The following is a 27,197-nucleotide window of genomic DNA, read 5'->3' on the forward strand; positions in this document are numbered from 1 at the left end:
TGACCCCGACGTGATTTGAACACGCAACCTTCTGATCTGGAGTCAGACGCGCTACCGTTGCGCCACGGAGTCCTATGTTAAACAATGTTGACTTCTACTACTTATCGTTAAACGCTCAATTGTATTAATCAAAATTGTATCCTATCCAATTTAAGCTCGGTTTTTTGAAAAAAATGTAATTCAACTTTTTATTGAAAAAATGCAGTTTTTCCTAAGCAACTGAAAACTAATTTTATCAACAAGATACAAATCTAAAAAAAATGAAATTACATGACTTATTTTGTTAAATTTCATGTTTATTCTAAATGCATATTTGAGTATGTATCAGCACTGGTTTACGAAAATTAAAGAGAGATAAGGTTGCTTCCGTCAACAAAATGGTTGATGTTAAAAATATTTTTTATTATCATCAGTTGGATTAAGCTGTTCTATGTATGTTACTATCAAATAGTACTCAGGGCGAAGTTTCTACAGAAGGATCACAACTCGGAAATATATTTTCCGATATTTTTATCTCTGAAATGCCGATACAAAACTCGAAATTATATTTATCAAACTTTGAATAAACTTGACCTTATCTTATATAGTGCAATTCAGTTTAAACGAATCACCCTGAATATGTCAGATGATATTGGGACTATAAGAAAATCGTGAAACACGTCAACTGCAGTTTACTTAGGGCACAGTATTTCTGTATACAAAATACTGTGCTTAGGGCACAGTAGAGCTTAAACCAGTAAAGCAGTATCACCACTCTTTGGTATTGAATCACAGAGCGCATGATCGAATCCCAGCGATTAGTTTTAATATAATTTTCTTCTTTCGTGCATGCATATTACCGTAAGATTTATAGTTCAAGTACTATAATTGCAATATGAACATTGATTCGTGTGTTGATTTCCTCGAATTTTTATTCGGTACTTTGATGAGCTGTCGCGAATGATAAGAAGCGTTGTCAAGAACTATTACTCTATTCGCATCCAAATTTGGTATCAATGTGTTTTCAAACCATTCCTCGAAAATATTAGCTTCCATGTTCTTATGATAGTCAACATATTGCAGTCCTTAAGTTTTTTTCCACATGATTTCAAAGAATTGGGAACCATCCTTTATTATTTCATCCGCAATGTACAATGATTAGTCGCGATCCTTTGTTTGCAGGCATGTTAGACGTACACATTCTCGAACCATCAGTCCACCCTTTCGTATTGTGTCGTGAGTGTCATACCAAGTTTCGTCCAAATAGAAAATTTGTCGTTGTTCTTGTCTATATTTACTTATTTTTTTTGAGTATTTGTTACGCAATTCCACTATTTTTCTGCCTTCCATAACTGCTTGACGTTTGTTTATTATTTTAATTCTAAATCCTAGTTTCTTTATCCAATTCTGAAGAGTTTTGTCACAGAGCTCACGTTATGGCCGGAACTATTCAATTTCTTCCTTATGATTTTAATTGTAGGAATCTCATTATTGCTTTTGTAACAGTCGTATATTGTTTTGTTCAATGATTTTATCAAAAGGTTTTGGTAATCCTGCGTCACATCGCGTCTTGCGTTCATAAGGTTTGTTTTTGACTATCTTACGTACAGTTGAGAAAGGAATTTGGGTGAAATCAATCTGATGTTTCTTGTAATAGTTTGTTTCCCTCCAAACTAAACTTGAGATGCAGATTCTTATATACATTGAAACATACGAACTCTCTGTGTTTCAATATTCAAATGCATCCGAAACATATTCTTTTTCGCATCGTTATTGGAATCAATACACTGGAAAAAGTTTGCGTTATCACACTCGTTATTACTATTAGTACTTGTCAAAGAATGCCACATTTAAAATAGATAACAAAAATTTCGAATAATAACTGCACCAATATCGAATTTCAACACTCAAATCGCGATCAGTTTCTGAACTGAACACGACGGCGATAACCATCTCCGATTTCCCGATTTCTATTCGTCACCGTAAAATGACTTCAAATTTGATTTTATGACTCTTCAGCCAATCATAAAACTCGGTTAGTAAAAATTATCCAATACGAAATGCCAAGTCTACAGTCCACGTGGACTATTTCGCAGCCGGTACATTTCTATGTATTGGTTTTTTGTCCTTTGAGAGTACCGTCACTTTAAATGTTCACAATATCGTTTACTTCGACTATATTAAATGACGTAACTACGAATCGTTTTTGAATACACGCTCGTAAACAAAAAAATTCGATGGATTGCTTCAACCAACAGAAACACGATGACGTTTCGAATACATTCTTACGTATCGAATTGATCAGTGCATCGCTAGCGCGTTTTTACTAGCTGAAGAATTCCATCAGAATTTTTTTGTTGAGTTTAAGAACTCGCCTACATCATCCAAATATATGTTTCTTGCCTGTCACCAGTCCCTACATTCTGAGGTCCCTACTAATGACATGATATATGACATGGCGCTAATATCGTTAAATTACTACAATACCTTAAACTTCAATTTATTATGTCACTGACTGGATAATTTATTAGTAATTATATTTATTCGTATATTCTTGTGGAAAGAAGTCTGGTTTTGTAAGAATTATGGCTACTGGCTCTGGTATCGATGAAACCAAAATTAAAAGGGAAGTTGTATATTTAATAGACAAAGTTTCCCCAATCAATATGGTTAAACTCGAAACTGAAATGGTCCATGAACTTGAAGGTTCTAACAGTGAAATGGAATATAAGGATTACAAATGCGATACCTACATATCTGATGAAAGTGATACCCTCGAGGGAAATTCATCGAATAATACAAGTGCAAGTGTTTTAGAACAACTTGAAGGTGATGATCCGATTGATGTTCTTCGCCATGATATTAAATCTGAAAAGTTCGAGGAAGAAGATTTAACAGGTTCATATTGTGAGGTGTGTAACGATTTTCGAATCCCACTGGATTGCTTTACTCCCGAAGGTTTTAAATTCAATTATAATTGTCAATGTCTCAAGGATCCTAATGCATTAGCAGTTGACGACATGAATTTGGACGTAAAACCTGTTTTAACTCCAGGTAACATTATTTACTTTAGTATAGTTTCTGAAACTAGAAATAATTGAACAATAACACATTCGAAATTAAATTGTGCCAGTTGAAAGCTGAGAGAGATGAATGTTTCAAATTTCAATTAGATTATTTATTTTCTTAGCCTGTGTACCTATCCGCTGAATATAGTCTTTGTTATTAAAAAAACCTTATGGTATTATTGAACTTTTATCACTGTTATTTGAGAAAATGGGTGAAGTGACTCCAATTTTGACAAGAGACATAAAAAAATAAGTGGATGTTACAAAAAATACTTTCAATAAAAATTGTGCCATCACTTAATTCATCTAACGCTGTGTGAAAAGTTGTATCTATGATTAAAGGTTTCTCAAATCAAAATAAAAATAATTGCGAAGTGAATTGTGCTGAAAATGAATTTGTGGCAATTAAAATCTCCCCTCTATTCAAGTTTCACTGTTTTGAAAATTTTTTTCCCTTGACAACCCCAGTTTGCTGAAGACCATGTTTTAATTTGCATCACTTCCAGTTTCTTGTCTTTGTTTATGTAATTGTCTATTTACAAAACGAAATAAACAATTGTAAAGATGCCAGAATGGAAAAACGTTCTACCCAAGTATGACGCAAGTATTAGAACAGAAACTGTTCACATCCACAATAGGGTACAATTTTTTTAAATTATTTTTTACTAGGAACAATATTGACTTGAAGATTTTATATATTTTTTGGAAAGTAAAGAAATATGTGTGTTTATACAGTTTTCTCAAAAAATTTATTAAGAAAACAGATTTTCTTCAGTTGCCGTGAAAATACGAAGGTCAGTGGCATTATACGAACTAATATAGACATGGGTGATGTCGCATCAGGGAGGTCCTTTCTCTTTCATACCCAAGATCTTTCCAATAAATCTATCTATGCTTTGATACAACCTATCCAACTGGATTTGTCCTATCATCACCTATCGTAACTATGATAGGTGATGGGAGAAGTTCCAAAAGCATATATATTTGAAATGTTTTTAAGTCGTTTTGAAAAATCCTTAACTTGGAAAAATATCTTTGTTGGGAAACTGTACTTCTAATAGTACTTTAACATAATTCTTATAGCAATGTAAATATTAAGAAAGATGTCTTTCAATTCATTTGCAATTATGTATTGAATCATCTGATTGCTTTGTTCTCTCCATTTTGAAGTACTACACATAGATGAGAACACTGCATCAAAAGATTGTTATTTGGCAGAGATTTTCAATTATTCATGTCGAACAACAAACTAAAATTGTTGTAATAATCCAGTCATTTAAGCTTAAATTAGGTAAGAATCTCGGAATTCGAGATACCCAGCTGTAAGTCTGTAAATACTTGTATATTGACACCCTAAAAGTTGTCTCAAAACCTACATATGGTAGGGTGTAAGCAACTATTAAATTTCAAGGTCAAAGGTCACAAAAATCGTTTTTTTGCGCTTTTTTTGGAAATATCTCATTTCCTATGGGTTTTTTGCTATTTGTATTCATTATCAATATTGTAGAATACAAAATTCTCTACAAATTTTGTTTGAAAAATTTTTTTATACGGTGAACCGTTTTCGAGATAGAGGGCGGAGAGTGCGCGGTCACAGCATCACTTCAGGTCAACCGGTGCCTCCGGTCGATAACGCGCCATATATAGTTGATGAACTATCGATAAATCAATGATCATTTCCAGTACATTCAATAAAGCCTGTTTTCCGAAATTAAGTCATGATAATTGCACAGATTATCAATAGCAATTTTCGTTGCCATGTTACTTATGTTATTGACATTGTTTAATATTCTCTACCATACGTGTATCCAGATAATAAATTACAGAGTTAGCATTTTAATTATAATTGCTTGGCCATCACTGAGGGTATGCATCTTGCAGATTATTTATACAATCGATAATACCATCAATCTGAAATAATAAAGCTTTCATTGGAGCAATTTGACTTTTCTATCTTGTACTAAAAAACGATTTTGAAGTTATTTTCAATTTATCTTTACTTATTCCCATCTCTTGCTGCATTTGGAGAAAAGGAATTATATTTTTCGAATGAAACCAAAAAAGAACACTTTTGGGATGGATGATGTGTTGGCTGAACCTATTTAAATGATTTTCCAACTGTGGCAACCACAGGGAGTGAGAATGTTCTTGTATTGATAGTTAATGTTCTCGACTTTACTCCTTTGTTAATGCCGACCATATTGGCACCATTATCTTAGCCTTGGACCCTACAATTTTGAATATTTAATGAATGTTTTTTAATTTCATTGAGTATAACGTTCGTTAAACACTCTCCTGTTTTCTCTGATATTGCTAAAAAGTCAAGAAAATGTTCTTCCAAATTACTGGTGGACATATTCACTTATCTTATATAACAAATATTTGTTCAACCCAACTTATGGCTCTTGTGCAATCCAGCACAAGAGCCATAGCATAGTATTTAGCTTGTTCAGTTTTTCCTATAGCCTGATTGACAATAGCTTAGGACACCAATGAAAAACGTTCATTTTGTATTAGCAGTTTTTCATTGGTTCGACTTGAGCAGTTACAAAGTGTTAAACCATATTCAGGTAGTAATTAGAATACATCAATAAAATTGCTGAGATTTCCAATGTGATTTGGATCAAGAAATTCTGTATAGCCTCAAAAAGCCAAGTTATGTGAATTAAAAAATATATTTATTTCAACCATTCTTTCGAATGAATCATACTTATGCTGACTTTCTTGAATCAATTTCTCATCTTCTTTCTCAATAGTCTTTCCATGTTTAACACCTTTTTTGAATGATAGTCATTGAACCATGTTCTTTCTGATTTCCATGGCGTTCAAGAATAGTATTTAGGTGTTTCAAATCATCGTAGCCTAGAATCAGCTGTGTTTGCAAGCCAGAGAAAAGTTTGCAACTGAAACAATATACTTTGTCTTGTGAAGTTGCCGAAGGTTGTTATATAAAATATTATTCTCAACTGAAGAAGGGTAAGAATGACTGAAGACAAAATAGCCATTTTTAGCACTGCACAATTGAACTTTAAAATGAATAGGAATATCCTAATGAATTCCATAAATTTTATAAAAGTTTTAATATCGTTGTAGCTTTTACTGAAAGGTTTCTTTACAAATAACCATAAATGCGTACGAAATATAAATTTCACAACGCTGCAGAAGCTTACCACTCAATTCCATTAAACATCAGAACAGAGTGCTCGGCTCATTCTGTTACCTGTCTCGAAAACTTCATAAAATCTTTGGGAAACAGAATTATTAAAATCACTCATTTCAGTATACAAAACAAAAGTTTGTCTAATTCAAATAAAATTTTAATTCAAAATTCTTAACCTTAATCTTCAGTGAATAGACTAATTTTTTATGAAAAAACAATTTCACCAACTTCTCAAAATGAACTTGATAATATAGTACAACTCTCTATTTATAAACCACGACCGCTCTGAGAGCGCCTAAGGATTTTCCTGTAGTGCTTGTGTTTTTTTTCTTAAAAAAATATCTTTTTCATGATAAAACACAAGTGACCATTTCCTTCAATAATGGCGGAGTATGACGTAATTTATGGAAATATGTGGCAATATCAAAAAAATTCAATAATTCAAGAATTAAAATTTTTCTCCAATTCATATATTTTTCATTAGTTTTTTTAAATGCCATTTTTTACTCCATTCTTTTCGAAAATCTTAATAGGGCATGATACTTTTTAAACATCATCTTGTGAAGCAAAAACATGCAAAGATACTGTGCTCTTCATTTTCTGTGTCAGTAAAAAAATGCATGTTTTGGTCAATAAGTGTAATAAGATGGAGTAGGGAGCTTTGAAACTTTCCACATTTTTACTGGCACATAAAAATGAACCGCATATTTGAAATTTTTTGTTGTACAAGAAGTACAATTTAATGTTGTTTAAAAAGTACCATTTGAATTAGTGAAAAATTCAATTCTTGAATTATTTAAAAACAGAACAATTGTCGTCTTTCGTTTCTCATAACATCCAGTTGTTTGACAATATTTCCATAGAATGAATTTAGAGAAAATTACTTCTACTGCCAAGTGACCATTTTTAAAAGAAATGGTCACGAAAAAGAGCATTTCATATTCAATCAAATGCTTAAAAAAATATACAGGGTTCTATTTAAAACTATTGACGTGGTTTATTTCCGATTGAATGGAAATAGGTTTTAAATTGTCTTTTCAGTAGAAATATCAGTTTCAACTAACTATATGTTTCTTTTCGAATTTCAAATTTCTTAGCCCAGAAATAACTGAACGTGCTATGTACAATGATTTTGTTGTCATCTGACATATTGTTATTCTGAAATTAAGTATATTTACATTCTGAATACTTGCAGTGAAATGAATTGCACTTATCTTTTCTTAATAGTAGTGTATTTTACAGATTCTGAAATCAACCTTTACGTAAAACAGGAAGAGGCAATCGTTGAGAAGGAAGAGGAGGTTAACAATGAGAGTACATCCTCGCCATGTCAAAATGAGTTTGCTATTGAAAAATATTCTCTTGTCCCAGAGAAACCAGAAAACAAATTTCATTGTAAAATCTGCCCAAAATCTTTCAGTCTAAATAGTGGTTTGAGAAGGCATGAAAAAACTCATTCTGGGGAAAAACCCTTTCAATGTCAAGTCTGCTTGAAATTTTTCGCTCACAGTCGTAATTTAATGATCCATGAAAGAAGTCATTCTGACCAAAAACCATTCCAGTGTGAAATTTGCCTTAAATCATTTAATCAAAGAGTCCATTTGAAATTACATGAATTAAATCACACTGGGGAAAAACCATTCAAGTGTAAAATCTGTTTTAAGTCATTTAATCAGAATAGTAGTTTGAAAATCCATTCAAATATTCATACTGGACAAAAACCATTTCAATGTAATTTGTGCCCAAAATCTTTCACTCAGAGTACTTCTTTGAGATACCATGAAAAGATCCATAGGGGTGAGAAACCATTTCAGTGTGAAATCTGCCAAAAAGCATTTATTCGAAGTAGTGATTTGAAAGCACATGAAAGAACTCACACCGGTGAGAGACCATTTCAATGTAGAATCTGCCTAAGTTTGTTTATGAGAAATTGTGATTTGAATTCACATGAAAAAACTCATACTGATGAAAAACCATATCAGTGTAAAGTCTGCTTAAGGTCATTTACTCGAAGTAATGATTTGAAGACTCATGAAAAAATTCATACTGGAGAGAAACCATTTGAGTGTAACATTTGCTCAAAAGCATTTATTCGAAATAGTGATTTGAAATTGCACGAAAAAACTCATAATCGAAAAAAATCAATTCGTCCAAAGAATACATCTAAAATTTCGAGAAAAAACACAAGGTAATACCATTTTACTGTTATGTTTGAATACATATATGAATTGTAAAATGAGACATTGGAAGGTAGACTGTACATAATTGGAACCTAAATCAGCTTGTATTGTCCATAAAATTGCTAAACAAATCAGTATGTTAAGACATGACATTGTTTCTATCCACTAATGAGCATTACAACTTGTCAACAATAACATTTTAAGTATATTAACAAAAATGATATGATTCAGATAAAAGTGCCACCAATTCTGTTATTCTGATTTCAGTTTTTTACAATTCAAAATGCTCTGAGTAAAAATGACAAAATATTTCATGAAACTAATGAAATTTCAACTACTGTAGTAGAAGAATTAGGCAAAGTACAGGTTACGGAATGAATACTTTCATTGATAAAGAATGGATAAAAAAATGCACTTAACTAAAGTATCACCCCATCAGGTTATGTGAAATGTACTGTATCTCATAAATAAGTTAATCTCAGGAAGGGTATTTTTTGGATTTGAATATGAATTTTCGTCTTCAGGTTTGGACCATTGAAAATCTAGTTTTTTAAAATGTTGCTTGCTGTTGGAAGGTGAAGATTTTCAAAAATTATTTAAAAAAAATTGAGTTTCAAGTCATCGTCTATTTCAAGAGAAATGTTGTTGGTATGAATATTTGCAAATGGTTTTATTCACTCTGTTATATTCAGTAAATTTTTATTTGTTTGTATTGATTACAAACAGTTGCTATGAAACAATACAACAACTTTTGGAGTTTTGATGAAATGTTACTGTTACTTAGTTACTGAATACATTTATTGTGCCAAATTTCGGAAAAATAATTATTCAAATAAAGAATCAACGAGTGGTGTATTTATAAATCCAAACTCTGCTCTTCACTACCTTGCACTGACGAGTGGCCCGAAACTGGTCTGCAAGTGTGTTCCAATAATCGAAAATTTATTCTGGCAGTTATATCGCCAATAGCATATGTAGGAATAACTTCTGTGAAGAATCCTGCACTGACACTTGTCGGATATAATTCAACACCCTTCGTGGTATTAACCAGGGGAGTAGTTGTTTTCTGATAGGTGTCAGTCAATTAACCTACGGTGTAGGTAATTTAAGACTGGCCTGAACTAATTGTTCTTTTAGGTAATTTGATTTACAGCCAGTCTCCAAGTATTCCCACTCATTTTGTGAAGTAAAAGGGGTTAGTCGGGTGATCTTGCAGGCCATTTGACAGAACCATCTGTTTCAATACACAATTCAAATATCAGCTATGGGGTATCATCGGATTCAGAAAATTATTGAGATTTAAAAAATGTAATAGCATACAGGGTATTTCATTAAAAAATTAAACTTTGTAATTTTCGGAAGTTGGAAAAATCTCCAGTTACGTCAAAAAGTGCCTTTTTGTGAGCATATTCAATATTTTGAATATTTCAAAAATATCTTGGGAAATAAAGAAAAATAGGAAAGTACCATGACTCTGTATCACCCTGTATACAGAATAACTACCTGTGCAACCTTGTGTCACATGTCTGATTCACCTGTTACCTCTTTAACTATGAAAAAATTTTATCATCTTCGTAAAGGTGCCACATTTCATAGCAGTGGCCACAAAATAGATCTTTATGGTACCCTACTGACAGACTATTTAAGTAATCTTTTATTACCTTAGATTCATCTTCTGATAAGCCCAGGTAATTCCAAATATCAAACAATAGTTTGTTAGGGTATCAATATTAATAACGTTCACATCATTAAGTCTTAATCGTAATGTCTGTGATATTCAGAGTGCAGCTATACAACTATATCCATGTTGGAAACGATTGAACAGAATAATTTATATAAAACAATACGCTTGGGTCCTTCAATTCTTTGGATTTCTTCTGATGTACTCATAATTGCACTTACCCAATAGCTTATGCAATAATTGATATGTGTTATACATATATTGTGAAATGTTGGGATAACATGGTTTTGTTAAAGTTTTAATTTTCATAAAAAGATATTGTACGAAAAGTTCATTCATTTCATCTCCAGTTATGTAAGTTTGTGTAGGGTATATATGTATATGTGCAAAATTTAATTTAATTTAATATTATGTGACATACTGTATTAACATCAATATTTTTGAATTTATATAGGTATATTATTACTAACCATCAATTTATTTGTGATTTACCATATAATTATGTGCTAGTTATCTTCAATGGAAAATAAATATTATTTTTCAAGTATCTCTCCTGTCTTATATTTATTGAAGTCAATTGAGCATAAAATTGCATGGAGATATCATATGTTTGTATAAATTTTCAGATATAATAGAATGTAAGAAAACGATTTACATGAACATGTATAGTAGACATCAAACTGACAAGTGATATGATGAAAATAATGATAGTAAAAATTCATATAATCGATAATTTCATAAACTGAAAAATAATGAAATCATATTCTAACAAAATAAAAAAAAAATCTGTGAAACACATCGAGGAATATCATTATATGTAACTCATTTTTTTTTTGTGAAATATTGTTATGCTGCTCCTGTAGAAAGTGAGTCGTCACAAAGAAATTTTTCATAACTGGATAAAAATAAATATCTACAGTTTAATATCCCATAAAAAAGGTACTAGCAAAATATCTAATAATGAACCTTTTTTCTTTAATTGAGAAAGTAATTGATAGCTGGACTCTGTGCCCAATGCAATGTCCAAATAATCTAATACCCAGAACCCAATAGAAGCAAATGTAAATTCAACATTTTTCATGAATTTTTCAAAGGAGTCATTTCTACTCGTATAATGATATGCACCGATGATTACTGCTTATGATCTCTCCTATCTATTATCTTTAATGTGGCATTCATTGGTCGACCGTTAAAAAAAAGGCAGCATTGGTTGAGCCTGTAGCTGATGTGGATCAGCGCTTAAAGGAGTTGCTGATTGAACATGTGTTTTCTGAAAACGGCGATGCCAAAAATAAAGCTGGGAAAAAAGTGGCTACAGGATTTTATGAATCTGGATTGCGCAAAACAACAAGAAGCACTAAGGAAATTGACTTGTAGAATCTGAACGCTTCAGTTTTTTAGTTTGTGTTGCAATGAGTAAAATGAAGAAAAAGATACAATTCATCGAATGAAGAAAGATACATCTGAAAATACATAAATAAAATGCGTGGGTCTTCTCGCAAACTTGAGTTGAAGGCAACGAAAGTACCTTCTATGTGCATTTCTAGGCATAGAGTGTGTATATTCCCCTCATCAATACTGTTTATCGTTTCATTGTGAAACGGATCTTAATTGTGAATGTACAGGTGTTTATTTATGAGCTTTGATATTGTATCTCATTTTCCACAGTTTTAGTTACAAATCCCTCAAATCTATATCAACATCTTCGTGAAGTTCTGTAGATTCGAATGAACATAATGGATTTGGGTTTTATTTTACCGACCTTCAGCGTAGTAGTAAACACAGAGAAAACAGAAGGTAATAGTGAATTAACATAAATTAAATCTGGCTATCTGCCTTGAATTGCATTAATGACCTTATTTGTGTGCACTGATTGAAATCAGTAGGAACGAAGCCACGCCCCCTCCACCGATGGTAGAAAGCTGCTGTGCGAACAACTAGAGCATTTCGTCCGTTGCCTCATTGCCTTTGATAATGTATACCGCACTCATAGACGAAATAACCACCTGTATGCCACGGCCAACAAACTCGGAAAACAACTAAAAGAGTAAGTGGAACAGTCTCCGAAACGAACGTGGTTTTGCCTCGACAATTTTCTAAATCGTACGCGTATGCTGTGAACGAAAATATCTGGTGACTCAGTTTGGAATCCTATAAAGGAAATTCACGCAGAGCTGAGTCAGTTTGAGAACAACAAGCAAACCGTCAACTTTTGTGGTATCATAATCCTAGATATCAAAATTGAAACTTCTAATCAATTATTCAATGAGAACAGATAATTTCAAATCTGATCTAGAAACTCTACAGCTAAAAATGAACAAATCAGCAAGTATCAAGTCTAGCTATTGTAGATACTGAGTATCTGTGAAAAGTCTAATGAAAATGTGGGCTCCCAAAGACGGTCAGTTGCAAAGCCAAGCTTCGACATCGACCGCCTACAAGATTCGTCCTCACTAGCTTTCACTGCAAGCCAACTGGTTGAAATACAGAGTCTAAACACGATGCATTCGTGATTTAACACCAGACAGCGCTGTTTCGACCCGCCATAGGTCTCATCATTGGTGCTAGGCTGAACCACGGATGCATTGCAGGTCTCAACCGTCCTCAAAGAACAATCCTGATAAAACAAGAACGACGACATCTCATGGGATTGACAGAGAACTCGATCCTCGATAACGATGAGATTGGAACTTTTGGTGTGAAAGTTGAATAACTTTTTTCGAGATCAACTGCTCTAACACCAAACTGATATTTTTGCACTCGACGCGCGTTTCGCCAACAAAGTTAGCATTCTCAGGAGAAGAAAATTGATACCTAGTCTAGTCTGGTTAGTCCTTTTATACTAAAATTTGTTACCTGAGGTTGTATATACCTGAAGTCCAATATGGAATTTCTCGGTAATCAACTACCTGCAAGTTCTTAGTAATTATTCTCTTCCTAACAGAAGATTAAAAAGCGGGATAAACGGGATGCGTTCCAGTGGCGGCTCGTGGTATTTGAAAATGGTGAGGCACAGTTAAAATTTTTTTTAGCAAAGTTAGAATTTAAAGTTAGTCTAGTGGTCACTCTACTTCGTCAGTTGTGTAATACCATTTGTAAAAAAAATTATAACATTAAATTTAAAAAAATTAAAATTGTTTATAAAGCTAGGGCTATGTTATCGAACAATTTGTTCCTATAGAAATATTTATTACGCAACTGTCCAGTAAGAACCAACGTGGAGGTGTAGAGCATTCTTGCCATGGAAGGGAAAGGCGGAAGGGATGGGATTGAGAGAAATAGAGGAAAAGGGATTGGTGAAAAGATATTAAATAAATAAATATAGATTCTGAAATAAACTACAAAAATTTAAAACAAATTATAAAATAAACTAAAAAAATCAACTCTGCGTAAAATAAGGAGTTTATTCTAAAAATGTGAAAAAATATTAACTAGGTAAGTAGGTGTAGACCATTCTTGCCATGGAAGGGAAGGGCGGAAAGGATGGGATTGAAAGAAATAGAGGAAAAGGGATTGGTGAAAAGATAAAGAGATATTAAATAATAAATATAGATTCTTAAATAAACTTGAAACAAATTATAAATAAACTAAAAAATCAACCCTGCGTAAAATAAGGAGTTGTGAAAAAATGTGAAAAAATATTAACCATAAAAGAAAAACGTGCGTCCAAAAAATTAAAGTTTTTTATAAATTAAAGGGATTCTGCGATTTTTCTGTTCAGCAAAATGATCTATCACCTCGTCTATAAAAACGTTTTCATCTAGTGATTTTATAAAACCTTTTTCAATTGATATCTTTGCCAGATTACTAAGTCGCGCCTGGCCAGTAGTATTTCTAACATAATTCTTAATTCTTTTTAGCGCGGAGAAACTTCTTTCTGTTGACGCGGTTGTCACTGGCAAAACAACAGCAATACATAATTATTTAAAAATTTCTGGCATACAAGATTTAAGATCATTTTTATGAAAAAAACTTAACATTTCATAAGGGGTTGTGCAATTTTCTATTAGGTCGTTTCCGTATAAAACAATTAATTCGCTTTTTAGTTGGTCTATATCAAAAATATTATACTGCGCCGTCAAGCTTTTTAAAAGCCCATTGGGAAATTCTTTCGCAAAAATAGAAAATTTCGAAACATCCAGTAAATCAAAAAAAAATTAATTTTTCACTGTCGCAAAATCTAACCTCTATTTGATTGGCTATAATGTCAAGAATTTCAAAAAAAAATTGCCTTACTGTTGTTTTTTATTTGCCATTTCAACTCCCTTACGACGTTTTGATTGTAAAGCGCCGATGTCCAGTTTTTCATAAATTGAATCAAAATAAGTACTGTTAGTCCTAAATTCACGAATTTTAGTTAGAGTAGTTTGCAGTAAATTTCTTGCTTTAACAACATCTGTTTGCCTATTTTGTAAAATAGAAAACACGATATCAGTTTGGTGGAAAATTATTGTAAATGTTTCTAAAAAAAATATGTTTTGCGGATCCTCTAAAAAAGCTTTTAAACCTACGGCTTCTCTAATTGATGTTTGATCAAAATCAAGACTATTAATAATAAAATTAAAAGTTTCAATTAATTTATCTTTATTGTTGTTAACTGTCAAAACTGCGCGTGAAGTAAAATTCCAACGAGTTGCTACATTAGTAGGTATATGATTTCCCCCAATTTGTTCCAACACTTGAGTACGCTTTGTCAATTTAGAAAAATATGATGAAAAACCTGACAGGGTTGAGAAAAATACTTTAACCTGATGAATTGAACTGCAAGCATTACTTAAAATTAAATTAAATACATGTGCATAGCAATGAGTAAATAATGCTTGAGGTGCTATAGATTTAATTTTTGTCTGTAAACCATTTACTTCTCCCGACATTACAGAAGCCCCGTCGTATGTTTGAGCCACTAATTTCGAACGCAAGTCAAATTTCTCGAATTTGGTTGATAAAAATTCAAATAAATCTTGGGCAGAACGCCCAGAACTTACATCATAAAATCCCATGAACCGTTCAACAGGTTGACCATTTACAACGTAACGAAAAATTACGGATAATTGTGAATGACAGCTAATGTTGGTTGTTTCATCAACTTGCCAAGAAAAAAACAAGGAATTTAAAATTTCGTCTTCAATTTTCTTATTTACAACAAAAGCAATTGAATCAATTAATTCGTTTTGAATAGTTTTGGATGTCCCAGAAAAAACTGATCTATTATCATTATCATGTTCTAAAAATGTTTTTAAATTTGTGTCACATTTGCTAAGAAGAATAACTAGCTCTTTAAAATTCCCGCGATTTAATGATTCATTAGATTCATCATGCCCCCTAAAAGGTAACTCTTTTCCACAGAAATGTAATGTAATATCTATCAGACTTTTCGAAATTTGTCGATTCTCTTTAACCCTGGCATTATAATTTTCAATTTCCGTTTTACGCACATTATCTATAGCTGTGGCGATATTTTGCCTTTGTTTTCTCATGAGAGTAAGCTTGCAATTCGAAGAAATATATTGGGTACTTTTATTGTGTAGTAAAAGACCACGAGACAAGTTTTTTAAATCGCTATAACCACATTTTGACCAAACTTTGTCGCTATTATTTGTTGCAAACAGAATACACGGCCAGCAAAATAATTTGTTTAACGTTACACTACCAGTAAGAGCCAGTCGTACTTTTCGTACCAAGTGTTTTGAAAGCTCCGATTTGTTGATTTCCCCACCCCACCGATAGTAACAAGACGTTTACTTGAATCTGGACAAGGTCGCTTCACTTCTTTAACTATGTATAATTTATCGTCATAGGAATGACTTGAAAAATTCTGCTCATTTACTAAAATATTAACAAGATCACAAGTATTGCGAATGTTTACATTTACCTGGGGAAGTTGTGACGCTGTGCTAGGTCCCGCTAAATCCATTTTTCGGTAATAAGTAATGTTGTAATGTAATATTTTAAAAAAACCACCGAGATTCACTGCTCACCGAACCGAAAACTATCTATTATAATAAAAAAGTGTGCATTGTCACTGTGCACTTTTAACCCTAAACTCAACCTGTTAATCTAAAAATAGCATTACTAGCATTAGACGCCCCCTCCCCGAAAGACAATCGGTCAGTTTTCGTTAATTTTCGTGTCGCTTACGAGGCTTGCCTCTGAAAACGAAGTTTTTACGCACATTTTAAAGCTATTTATAGATTCGGCTGTGTCATACAGAACAATTGTAATACGCTAGACAAAGAAACGCAGAGGCAAGCCTCTATCCATATACCACCTAAAGCAGAAATGAGATGGATGATATTTATAGTGAAACGCGGTACCTAATTGACGGCGGACGGCGGCAGGACCGTATTTTACTAATTTAATAATAATTCTAATTGATATAATAATGAATGCAGATAGTAAAATAATATAAATTTGTGATTTATTTGATTTGCAAATTATTGGTGAGGCACTGCCTAATAGGAGAAGCCGCCACTGATGCGTTCCTTATCGCCATCCTCGCGATCCTCGATGATGAACTAGGCTCCCCATCTCCATAAGGGATGAGGATAGAATAAAACAACTGGGTACTGTTAACCGGGGTGACGTGAAATCGTGGCGCGTCTTGAATATTTCGAGCACGATTGAATTAGTCTTTGAGCTGCCATCTTCATGTAAACGACAGAAGTTCCTAACTTTTGAAACGACTTAAAAAATTGCTTGGAATTATGGGGACAAGAAATCTTATCAAAATTACGACAATGCAACAGTTGTTAGTGCCGTATCGGCATGTAAGCGAGGAGATGGAAGATCAAGATCATTATCTGAGAGATACGGAATTCCTGTGCTACGATGTATAGAAATGCAAAAGGATTGCACAAATGTCGGTGATCTAAACCGTACTTTCATGTACTCTTTATTGCAGCTGAATGGGGGTTTCCATTAGAAACCGGCTGGAAGTAAAATATCTTGTTGAAACTTACCTAGATAGCAATAGTATCAAGATATCATAATTCGAAAGAAACAGACCGGGACAAACATAACTTTTGCGTTTATCAAGGAATAAGATTTATCAAAACGTCACAATCAAATATATATAAATATTTTGATAATCTTGAAGAAAACTTACGTCAGATGTCTCCCACGCATCAGTAACTAGTTTCATGGATGATCCTGGAATGGTGAAAATAATCGTTAGCAGAAAATGTAAACGAGCCGAAAAAGTTATAGATAATTCCGTTATGTTTTCGTGTACAACCTCTGGAACATTTATTAATATCTATATCGTCTATAAGTCCTATAATTTATGTACTACATGGACAGAGAATGGCCCGGAAAAACTAGATTTAATCGAAACAAATCCGGATGTTTCGATCAGCTTTTTCTGCTAACTGCTGATAATTTAGCAAGCCACTTCGACGTGATAAGTGAATGTATGAAATACTATTTAAATATGGTTACCACCTACATAACTTTTAGACGTGTCATACTTCAGACCTTTCGAAGGTGCTTAGAGAAACATTTTGAGAGACTGGAAGGAGCACATTCAATGAGTTAGGTCTTCTGTAAAATGCAATGAATGAAAAATGAAATTGAAGCGAAGAAAACGTGTCTGAATCTATAAGCAAGAAACATATGGCCTCATCATTGAATGTATAGTTTGAAAAACAAAGATTTGGCAGGGCTGGGTCATCTGCATTGAATCGAAAAAAGAGTAGAATGTGAAAACTGGTAGAGGTGTTTGTATAGATGGCTTGATTATTGGAGAAAAGGTGAATAATGCCGATTAATCTTAAAAAGCAAAAAAATGCTAGAAAGCTGCAATAGATGTTATAATGATGCAGCAATAATGAAAGTAAATTTAACGATAATTTTACACTCGATGATGAAATAGAAACAGAACAGTTATAAGACACTGAATTCATGAATACAGAGAGGTCAAATGGACAAAAAAACTGCGCCGAAGAAGAAAATAGTAGAGACGGATAATGTGTAGCAGAGATTGACAATAGCGACGAAGCAGAAAGCAATTAGACTATGAGAGAGAATGAAAAGTTTGAAGATAACGGTTTTATGTTACCTAGTTGCACTGAGAATATCCAAAGAAGCAAATAAAATATATGTAACCAAAATCCTGGGAAAAGACAAAAATTATTTTTGTTCCTTTCTTAGGCCCAGACAAAAATTGATGGCCCCTTAATTTTTCCGGTTGTGGAGGATACCTCGCTTGTAGATGAGGAGAACGTTAACCAATGTAATATTCCCAAATGACGTGGAAGGTAACAACTTTTGTGTGACAATGTTAATGTATAATTTGTAGCCTGCATCGATTTTTTGTACCTGTCCTGTACCTCAATATGCCTTGTACCTGTCTAATGTACCATAATATTTTTTTTTTATTTATTTCTAATTACATATTGTGTTTGGGCTTTGGTTTTCAACAAATTATTTTGTCTAGCAAAATCGATATTTTATCCAAAATTATTGAAGTTGAGAAAAATGTTATCATAGACATAGCTGAAAGCAACAGTATCCTAAATTAATAATGGCATGTAATTGACAAAATGGAATTTTCAATAAACTGACGGAAATGAAGAAGATTCAGTGAGGTGTTGCAGAAATAAAATAGTTATCAACTTCGAAGAGGTGAAAAGGGTACCTAATAAAAAACTGGTGGTGTGGAACTGAGATATATTTATTTTGGTTTTCGTCGTTTCTAATAGTCAAGATTTCGTTCATTCTTAACTTAAACTTTTTCTTCCTTATAATATCATCTACAATACCCCTCTAGAAACCGTTACTGACTGCAATTTTCGGTATTGTCCGTTTTTTTTTTTCGTGAACCTCTCATGTGTGAGAGGAAAGGTCAAAAAACGATGCACGTTTGCAATGTCCATAGTGATATGAACTGCCAGGAATATATCTGTAAGTGCTTGTTTCATTCCTAAATTCATCGTATTCTAGCTTTTGACAATGGCTTCTCATAACCAAAACGTCAAGAAATGGAAGTTGCCCTTTATTTTCTAACAAATACGTGAATTTTGTTGATGGAAACAAAGTTCTCAATATTCGACTTTTTGTTGTCAAATATCGCAGCCATATCCTAGAGAAATAATTTTGACTTTTCTTTGGTTTCCACTTACGAATTTGCCCATGAACAGATTTGCCAGGTAGGGGAACAAGGGACAAGAAATTATTTTTCTCTACTGATTTCCTGAGGTAATGCACGGTCTGTGAAATTGGGACGCTAGGAAATAAAGAACTAGTTCTACAGAGCCTTTTATGAAAGCCAAAGGACAAAGTCGAGAATTCGAAAAAGTCTGGAATTTTCGAAATTGCATGTAAGAACTGCGATGCAAAATGTCATGGACAGACTAAAATATCTATTAAAATAAGATATGAGAAACACTTAGCGTACGTAAAATATGGAAGACCAGAAAAATCAGCAGTCGCCCATCACATTTTGCAACAAAACCATTCCATAGACTTTAGTTCATTAAGATTAGTTAGACAAGTTAACAACAACAGGCATCTAGATGACTACGAGAGTGTTGAGTTGAAATAAGTAACCATAATTATATTATGAATAAAGATGGTGGACCAATACCTAATAGTATACTTATTATAGCTTGTTGAAGTAATATTTTGATTATCAAATTCAACTGACTATTAGATATGGCTACATTGTAAATTTAATTTAAGACTAGTAGATAAGGCAACATTGTAAAATTAATTTAAGATAATTAAGACGCAGGTACCTAGCAGAGGTATATGGTATAAATAAGGACAACATTGTATGTATATTTAGTTTAATCTTTCTCTTGAAGATGATCACTTGGTGATCGAAACACGCGTCGAGGTGTAAAAACCAACGGTTTGGTGTTGAGAAAAAACTCCAGTAATATTCATTACTACACCGAAGGTTCCAAACAGTGCATCACAACTCTCTAAGATTGTTTTTGATGAGAGGTCTAACCAAAAATCATGTACCTACGATCTGTGGAAAAAGTCAATGACGGGTCATTTTCAAAAAATTTTATTGTAATATTTCATATGTGCTCTCAAATATCCCATAGTTTATAGTAAGTTTAGCTAAATACTAAATATTTGCCACAAGTGAATGATTCAACTTTAATCCATAATCAACCTGTTCCTAAGGTTATGAAAAATGTACTCATGCCAGAATTCATTTTTCTTCGTGAATATGAAAGTTGATTGTCCTTACGTATGCAACAAGTTACGTTAACAGATTAGATCGCATTGTTAAAAAGTTGAACGTGAAAGTAGCCTTTAAAACTTTTTGCTAATTTCGAAAAGTGTTCGGTAATCCCAAGACAAAATGTTTGAAAATTAAAAGACGGGGACATATGAAATAAGTTGACAATTGGCACTCGTCTCAGGAATCATTTTGGAGAACTCCAGTTCTGAATTTGTCGGGACTCTGGTGTTAGATTTATGACCAGAGAAGTGCCTCCGGAGTTTTCTTGTAATTTATCAACATTGCTTAAGCCTATCCTGTACTATAAATCAAGTTGACATATAAAATGATCATACAGTGCATTTCTTTAATGTCCCCCCTTTTATTTTGTGAATGGGTCAACTCAAAAAAAATGAAATTTGGGATAATGAAATTAATGCAAGAATACTTTATTTTGAAGTGAAATTGACAGATGAAATTTTCAAATGGCGACTGGGCGCCATCTGATAAATAAATTGAATGAAAAGGGGGGTCTTGTGACACATCATTTTGAAGCTCCTGACGAATACTTCACAACCTTAGAATATGAAGTCAATATCTTCACCTACTACAAAATGGCGGAACATTTGATAGTTGCCTGAATACATTGACATTTAACTACATAATATGAGGTAATAAGCTTGAGGTCAGTTTAGAAGATGCTCGAAATGGTTGCCTTGAACTTTTTGACATATGAACAGCCTATCCGATATTTCACGCCGAAGATTTTCGAACACAGTAACGTCAATATTCCTACAAATATTTATTATTTTCTGCCGTATATCCAATATTGAAACAGGCTCAGTTTCATACACCTTTTTCTCCACATAGCCCCATAATAAAGTCCAAAGGTGTCAAATTCGACGAGCGGGCTGGCCATTCTGCTAATCCAACGACCGGAAAAAGTAGTATCCAAATAGTTTCTTACTTTTCTGGAGTGATGTGGTGGTGCTTCATCTTGTTGGAATACAATATTCAAATCGAATTCATTAGGATTCGCTTCGACGATTTCAGTGATGAGAGGGTGGACGACCTGGTGGCTTTTTGTTATGTACATTACTGGTAGTTGTGAATTTGGATACAAGTTCCCTCAAATATTTTCTACAGATACGACGAATCGGAAAACGTTCATTGAAAATCTTTTCGGTCTCGAGAAAGTTACGCTTCGCACCGTAAATAAAAATCGCTTCAATTTTTTCTTCCAATGGACGATAATTGACCATTTTAGAGATTGTTGACGTGATACCTTTCTACTAGTAAAACCGAAAACTATGGAACGCCTTTTAACTTTTTATTCAACTAATAATTGATTTGTTTGAATTTAATTGACTCATGCATTTGTTCGACATATTAAAAACGATTGTTCGCAAAATTTGTTCTATTTTAAATGACACTTGATTTAAAATGTTACATGAATTAATTTGTTTGATGTAAATTTGCGAACAGTTATAATATAGATTCATTGTTTGAAATTTTTAGAAGTGAATGTTTGTCATATATACTTTTTTTGTAACTATCGAATAATGTACTACAATTTCTGTGAAACATAAATAAAATTGTTTGTTGATAATTACAGTTACATGAATTAAAACGATTGTTGATAATTTTAATTCAGCGCTAGCGTCGAGCGGATTCTTGCAGAAGCTGAATTTTTAAATCTGGCAACATGATAGTCTACTGATAGTAACACAATATTCTGTCCGACCGCAGCGCCGAATAAAAATTATCAACAATCAATTTAATTTATGTACCACCTAAAAGCAACAATCAAAACAATTCAACAGTAAAACGGCGTGCCACGCCGTTTTACTTTTTATTAATATTCCTTTGAAATGAGCTGGATTATTTTGTTTGTTGAATTTCAGTGATACATGAATTGAATTGATTGTTGATAATTTTTTCGGCGCTGACGTCGGGCGTATTTTTGTGGAACTACTCAACTGCATATATGTATGGCGTTGGTCATAGTATGGTAATAATCCGTTCGACCGCAGCGACGAATAAAAATTATCAACAGTCAATGAGCCTTTTTCCTGAGAATAGTACAGCAAACGTGTTACGAGAGGCAGCAGTAGTAATAGGGACAAACAATAAACTATTCACATGTAAAACAGTGTTACTTACGTAATATTAATTTATTATTTGAAAATATAAATCTGATATAAAAAATTATTTTGTGCTAGTATAATGCCAACAAAGCATTGCCGTTTTGCGAATTGTACGTCGGATAATCGATATCCGGAAGAAAACGTGTTTTTTATACCATTTATAAAACCTCATAATAATGAGGTTAGATGTAAGAAATGGATACATGCTTCGAGGATGATCGATTTAACAGTGCAAAAAATATTAAATATTCATATGTATGCTCTAAACATGAAATGAATAGTAAATTTTTCATAGTTAATTACCATTGATTAGAATGAGATATAACCTCAATCGTTTATTAAATTATATCCATCATATTCAATTAAATTTATTTCATTACCATCTATATTTGATTCATATTTCACTCGGAAATAAGTATGAAATTCATAATTATTTTAAATTTCTTTTATTACAGTTTGAATCTACCGCTACTCGTTTACTAGAGTCTGTATACTAACCTGTCTATTAATTCACTTGTTTTCCAGTTACTTTTAAATTACGGCATGCAAGCCAACGTTTTAATGTTACAACATTGTTATCCTTTACAGTTGCAAATTTTAGTTTTGCTCCAAGAACATTTTCTTCTGTTAAAAACATTTTTAGTTTACCATAAATTTATATGAGTATTAGGCAGTGTTTCTCCCTACCGAACTACTAGCGCTGCTTGCGAGTGATTTTTCGTATTCCAGGAAAAAGGTTCATTCAATTCATGTATCACTCGAATGCAACAGTCAAAACAATTCATTTTTACAAAATACTAATTGACAGTAAAACGGCATGCCACGCCGTTTTACTTTTTATTAATATTCCTTTGAAATGAGCTGAATTATTTTGTTTGTTGAATTTCAGTGATACATGAATTAAATTGGTTGTTGATAATTTTTATTCGGCGCCACGATTGAACGGCGTTTTGTCGTACTATAAATGAACTAGCATGTTGTCATATGTAACATTTGAAGTTCTTGATAAATCCGCTCGATACCAGCGCCGAATTAAAATTATCAACAATCGTTTCAAAGGTATCTTTCAAATACAATAAACTTTTTAAAGCATCAAAAAATGTAATTTTCTGTCAGAAATTAGCTTATTAAAAAGATTGATGAAATAAAATGATACTTGCTTGAGAACGTTTTGCACAAAAGTTGTAACTAAATTTCAAATTGAATGCATTAAAGTGAATGTTGAAATATTCAACACTTTCAATAAAATTGAAAAATAACAATCAGATGGCGCCCAGTCGCCATCTTGAAAGTTTCATCTGTCAATTTCCCTTTAAAATAAAGTATTTATGCATTAATTTCATTTTCCCAAATCTCAATTGTTTTAATTGACCCTTTCAAAAAATAAAAGGAGGGGGACAATAAAGAAATGCACTATATATTTCAAATTAGAGTAAAGAAAGCTAGTTTATAAGAGTAAAAATATGCTTTTATTTACACGAAAGAGGCAAGTTTTTGCTGAAATCATCGAAGAATAATTACAGTATGGTACAAGTGTAAATAAATATTCCTTAAGTCAAGAATAAATAAATATGCTATACAAATAAAATGTGATATTAATACACAAAACAATATCAAAAAACTTCTTTTCGAAAATTGAAACCAAACTGGCCACATTTTACTCGCAAGATCCTAGCAAGTTGGGGCGGGCCACAGTAGAAAACCGTCACTTTTCCTTTTTTCTGATCGGAAATCGTTTTGAAAACTCTGTCCCAGTTTGGACGACCAGCATTGGTGCGAGTTTTCAATCCCGTTATCAAATCGCGCTTCTCCTGAAAAATTAGGTCATTTCAATAAGTACACAACTTTTGAATTATGACATTGAGTGAAATTTTTCAAATACATGAATAGAAAATAATATAATACCTATATTTTGAAATGAGTCGTTGAGTACATCAGAATTGAAACAAATACAGTTCTCTAACTTAAGAAAATTCTGTATGTTTGTTGATATTGAAAATACAAAATTGTTCAAATTGGTAAAAAAATAATTAATTTTTTGCACTAAGTTCGAACAAACTAAGCATTAAATAATGTATTTTTTGACTTTATGAATGAAATGCCCTGAATGTCTTATATTTCTTAGTAGATTTGAAAAGTAGATGGCAATCTTTTATAAGGTGGAAAATAAAGGGTCAATGCAAACGGAACAGAAGGTGAACTTGGGCTCTATTACTCGAATCAACGGTTATACCTTGCAATGTTTCTGTTTCTCACTTTTCACTTTCATATTAGCATAACGTTCCTTATGAATTTCATTCTGCAAATATCAACACAGAAAATAGTCACGAGGGGTGAAATCCTGAGTCCTATGAGGCCTTTGAATAGTAGCCATGCAGTTTTATCCATCTATGATTGAACAATGCCACCAGAAGTTAATATTTACCTCTATAGTCATAAACAGATAATCTACCCCGCTAGAAATACAAATTTGTTCTAATGAGATCAGGTACTTGATCAGAGTCATTTATTCATCAGTCTCATTTCGATACAGCTTGAACTAAGTAGGCGTGCTGAGCATTGCTGGTGAATGTGCGAAGCAGTTAATACAAAGAGAGAATGCGTAAAATTGTTCCTTTCGGAGATAATCATAATTTTTTTCCAGAAGTAACCCGTGTTCCTAGGACTACACGAAAGTTTTTTTAAGGTCTCTTTTTCGGGGCACCGTTGAAAAATTGGAGAACCGGGTCTGAAACTTAATGACGGTTTCCAACATATCGTTGACTTGGTTTCCCAAGCATTTCTATAAAATATCAATATAAAATAATACCTAGAAACAGGTTATTTCCAGTAAAAACTGAACATATTGCACGTCAGCTTAGTATCTTGGATACTGACGAAGATCAACCTTACTTAACATGAGTGCAGTAAGTTATGCTTATTTCACTCCTCACTTCATTCATTGAAATAAAAATAATGAAGTAATACATGAATGAAACATACATGTTCACTGAACAGGTTCTTGTTTGAAATGGAGTAAAACATGTGTGTGAAATACCTACTTTCAGTATAATTTTATAAAAGACTTATTTGTCGGGAAAAAAAGGTGATTTGTAATTGAGTTAGGCTATTTTATGTTGACTTTTGTTAACATTTGATAATCCTTATTCAATTATTGTACCAGATTATAGTTCCATTTCTTTGGAAAAAGAACACAGTTTACCTTTTTATAGACCTATTAGCTTGAAACAGAAAACCATAAGTACCTTTGAATTAGGTCTAATAATTATGTCAACAGTTTGTTCAGATACCACTTCATTTCCTTCCGAACTAATACAACTGATTTGATATTAGATACTAAAAAAGTGATCAAAAACCAATTCTCATTTCGAGATGAACAGTTGGCAAACCGTAAAAATATTAAAAATGAATAGAGGGCACCCATGTTATCTTTTGTGTTTCATCCTGATATATCTTCTTGCTACAGCAATGGATAGAGGTACATTTGCTATTTCTTTCTCACGGGGATAAAAGTCCCGTGATATGTAATACATTTTTAAACATAGCTACTTTTTGGGAGCAAAATAATATTCTGCATACCTCCCACCAAATAATGTGTGCCCTTTTCAACACTATCCTCTGAATAAGTTTTACATGATGCTCTCGCTGCAACATTACAAATTGTGGTGATTATCCCTTTCGACTACCATTAAGAGAAAATTGTAAACATTTCTCGCATTTCTCCTGACCTAATTGTGTTAATGACGTGCTATTCCTTTAAAATGTGTCAGTATAGATGATAGGATGGCGCATATTTGAATTCTGGACATTTCTGGAGAAAATCTCCATGCATTAGAACATTACTAACATATGAAGGTACATATCGCACATATGGTAAATGTTCCCTCGTGTAATAGATGATTGGATGAAATGTGATTGATACCTTTTTTTTTTTGGGTTCTTCATTTTTTGACGGTTATTTTCCCATATTCTTTCTGGCTAAATCGCTTTGGGACGTGTTTGTAGTTGTATTATGAACAAATCTGTCAATATTGGGTTTGTAACCTAATGTTGAAATATCTTATAGACCTTATGCTCTTAGTCATTACAGTCTTCAAAATGATATTTTATGGAGAGTATTATTCTTTCGTTTTAATAGTCCGTTTCCTTCTCTTAACACCCTCCTCCATCCTTTCATTTTTTTTCCGGGTTATATTTCAATATTGTCTGTAAATTTATTTTCCACTTTTTTCAAATTGCACCTTTCATTATCATCTTCATTATCCCTTCAGTGGACGCATCGGGTCTATCAGGCACAAGCAATCATAATTGCTTGTGGCATTTTCACATAAAAGCACGTACGGTGCTACGAGCCTCAGTACTTTCGAGCTAGCCCACGATGCATGTACTACAATAGTTTCAACGTAGTGTATTAAAGAACAACGATTTTAGAGCAGATTTCGGTCTCGCAGACTCGACGCGTTCCTTTATGTAAGTTTTTTTTGTATATCTGAAATAATTTCATCCCTATTTTTATTTTTGTTACATTTTTGTTACATTTCGAACTGAAACTGCATTATCTTTCACATCAATGTTCTCAATAACAGCTGATTAACTTTGACTTGAAGGATCATTTCTTAGTAACGATTCACATCGGATTTGAATTGCTGGATATTAAATCCATTTGGAAAAACGATCTCAGGAATTTTATTCCACATAAACGCAGTTCTCCAGATGGAAGAGTCCTTAAACAGTGAAGTTCGAGGTGTACTGAGTTGAACCTCAAAACGATGAGCAGCCACAGTCCGTCATGTATTTCTGATATGTAC

General features: G+C 32.8%; 2 protein-coding genes and 1 non-coding gene across 4 annotated transcripts in view; 1 reads left to right on the forward strand and 2 right to left on the reverse strand.

Annotated features, from left to right (window-relative positions):
* TRNAW-CCA (transfer RNA tryptophan (anticodon CCA)) lies at positions 1–72 on the reverse strand. Its single transcript has one exon. It is a non-coding gene; the product is annotated as a tRNA-Trp (tRNA).
* Positions 73–2,354: 2,282 nt separating this feature from the next.
* Positions 2,355–10,615, forward strand: LOC111509640 (uncharacterized). Its single transcript, XM_023165417.2, has 2 exons — positions 2,355–3,033; positions 7,450–10,615. The coding sequence occupies exons 1-2, from the start codon at positions 2,565–2,567 to the stop codon at positions 8,397–8,399; spliced, it is 1,419 nt and encodes a 472-aa protein (XP_023021185.2). The 5' UTR covers positions 2,355–2,564; the 3' UTR covers positions 8,400–10,615.
* Positions 10,616–23,835: 13,220 nt separating this feature from the next.
* The window catches only part of Nox (NADPH oxidase), a 439,945-nt gene continuing 436,583 nt past the window's right edge, over positions 23,836–27,197 (reverse strand). For both annotated transcript variants that reach the window (XM_074181192.1, XM_074181191.1), the window contains one exon: positions 23,836–24,200. In XM_074181192.1, the coding sequence (XP_074037293.1) occupies positions 24,003–24,200 (198 nt within the window). In that variant the 3' untranslated portion in view covers positions 23,836–24,002. The remainder of the gene's footprint in view (positions 24,201–27,197) is intronic.

This window comes from Leptinotarsa decemlineata, unplaced genomic scaffold (assembly GCF_025532065.1).
Source record: "Leptinotarsa decemlineata unplaced genomic scaffold, Ldec_3_MD MMD2_tig00026307_RagTag_RagTag, whole genome shotgun sequence".
NCBI lineage: Eukaryota > Metazoa > Arthropoda > Insecta > Coleoptera > Chrysomelidae > Leptinotarsa > Leptinotarsa decemlineata.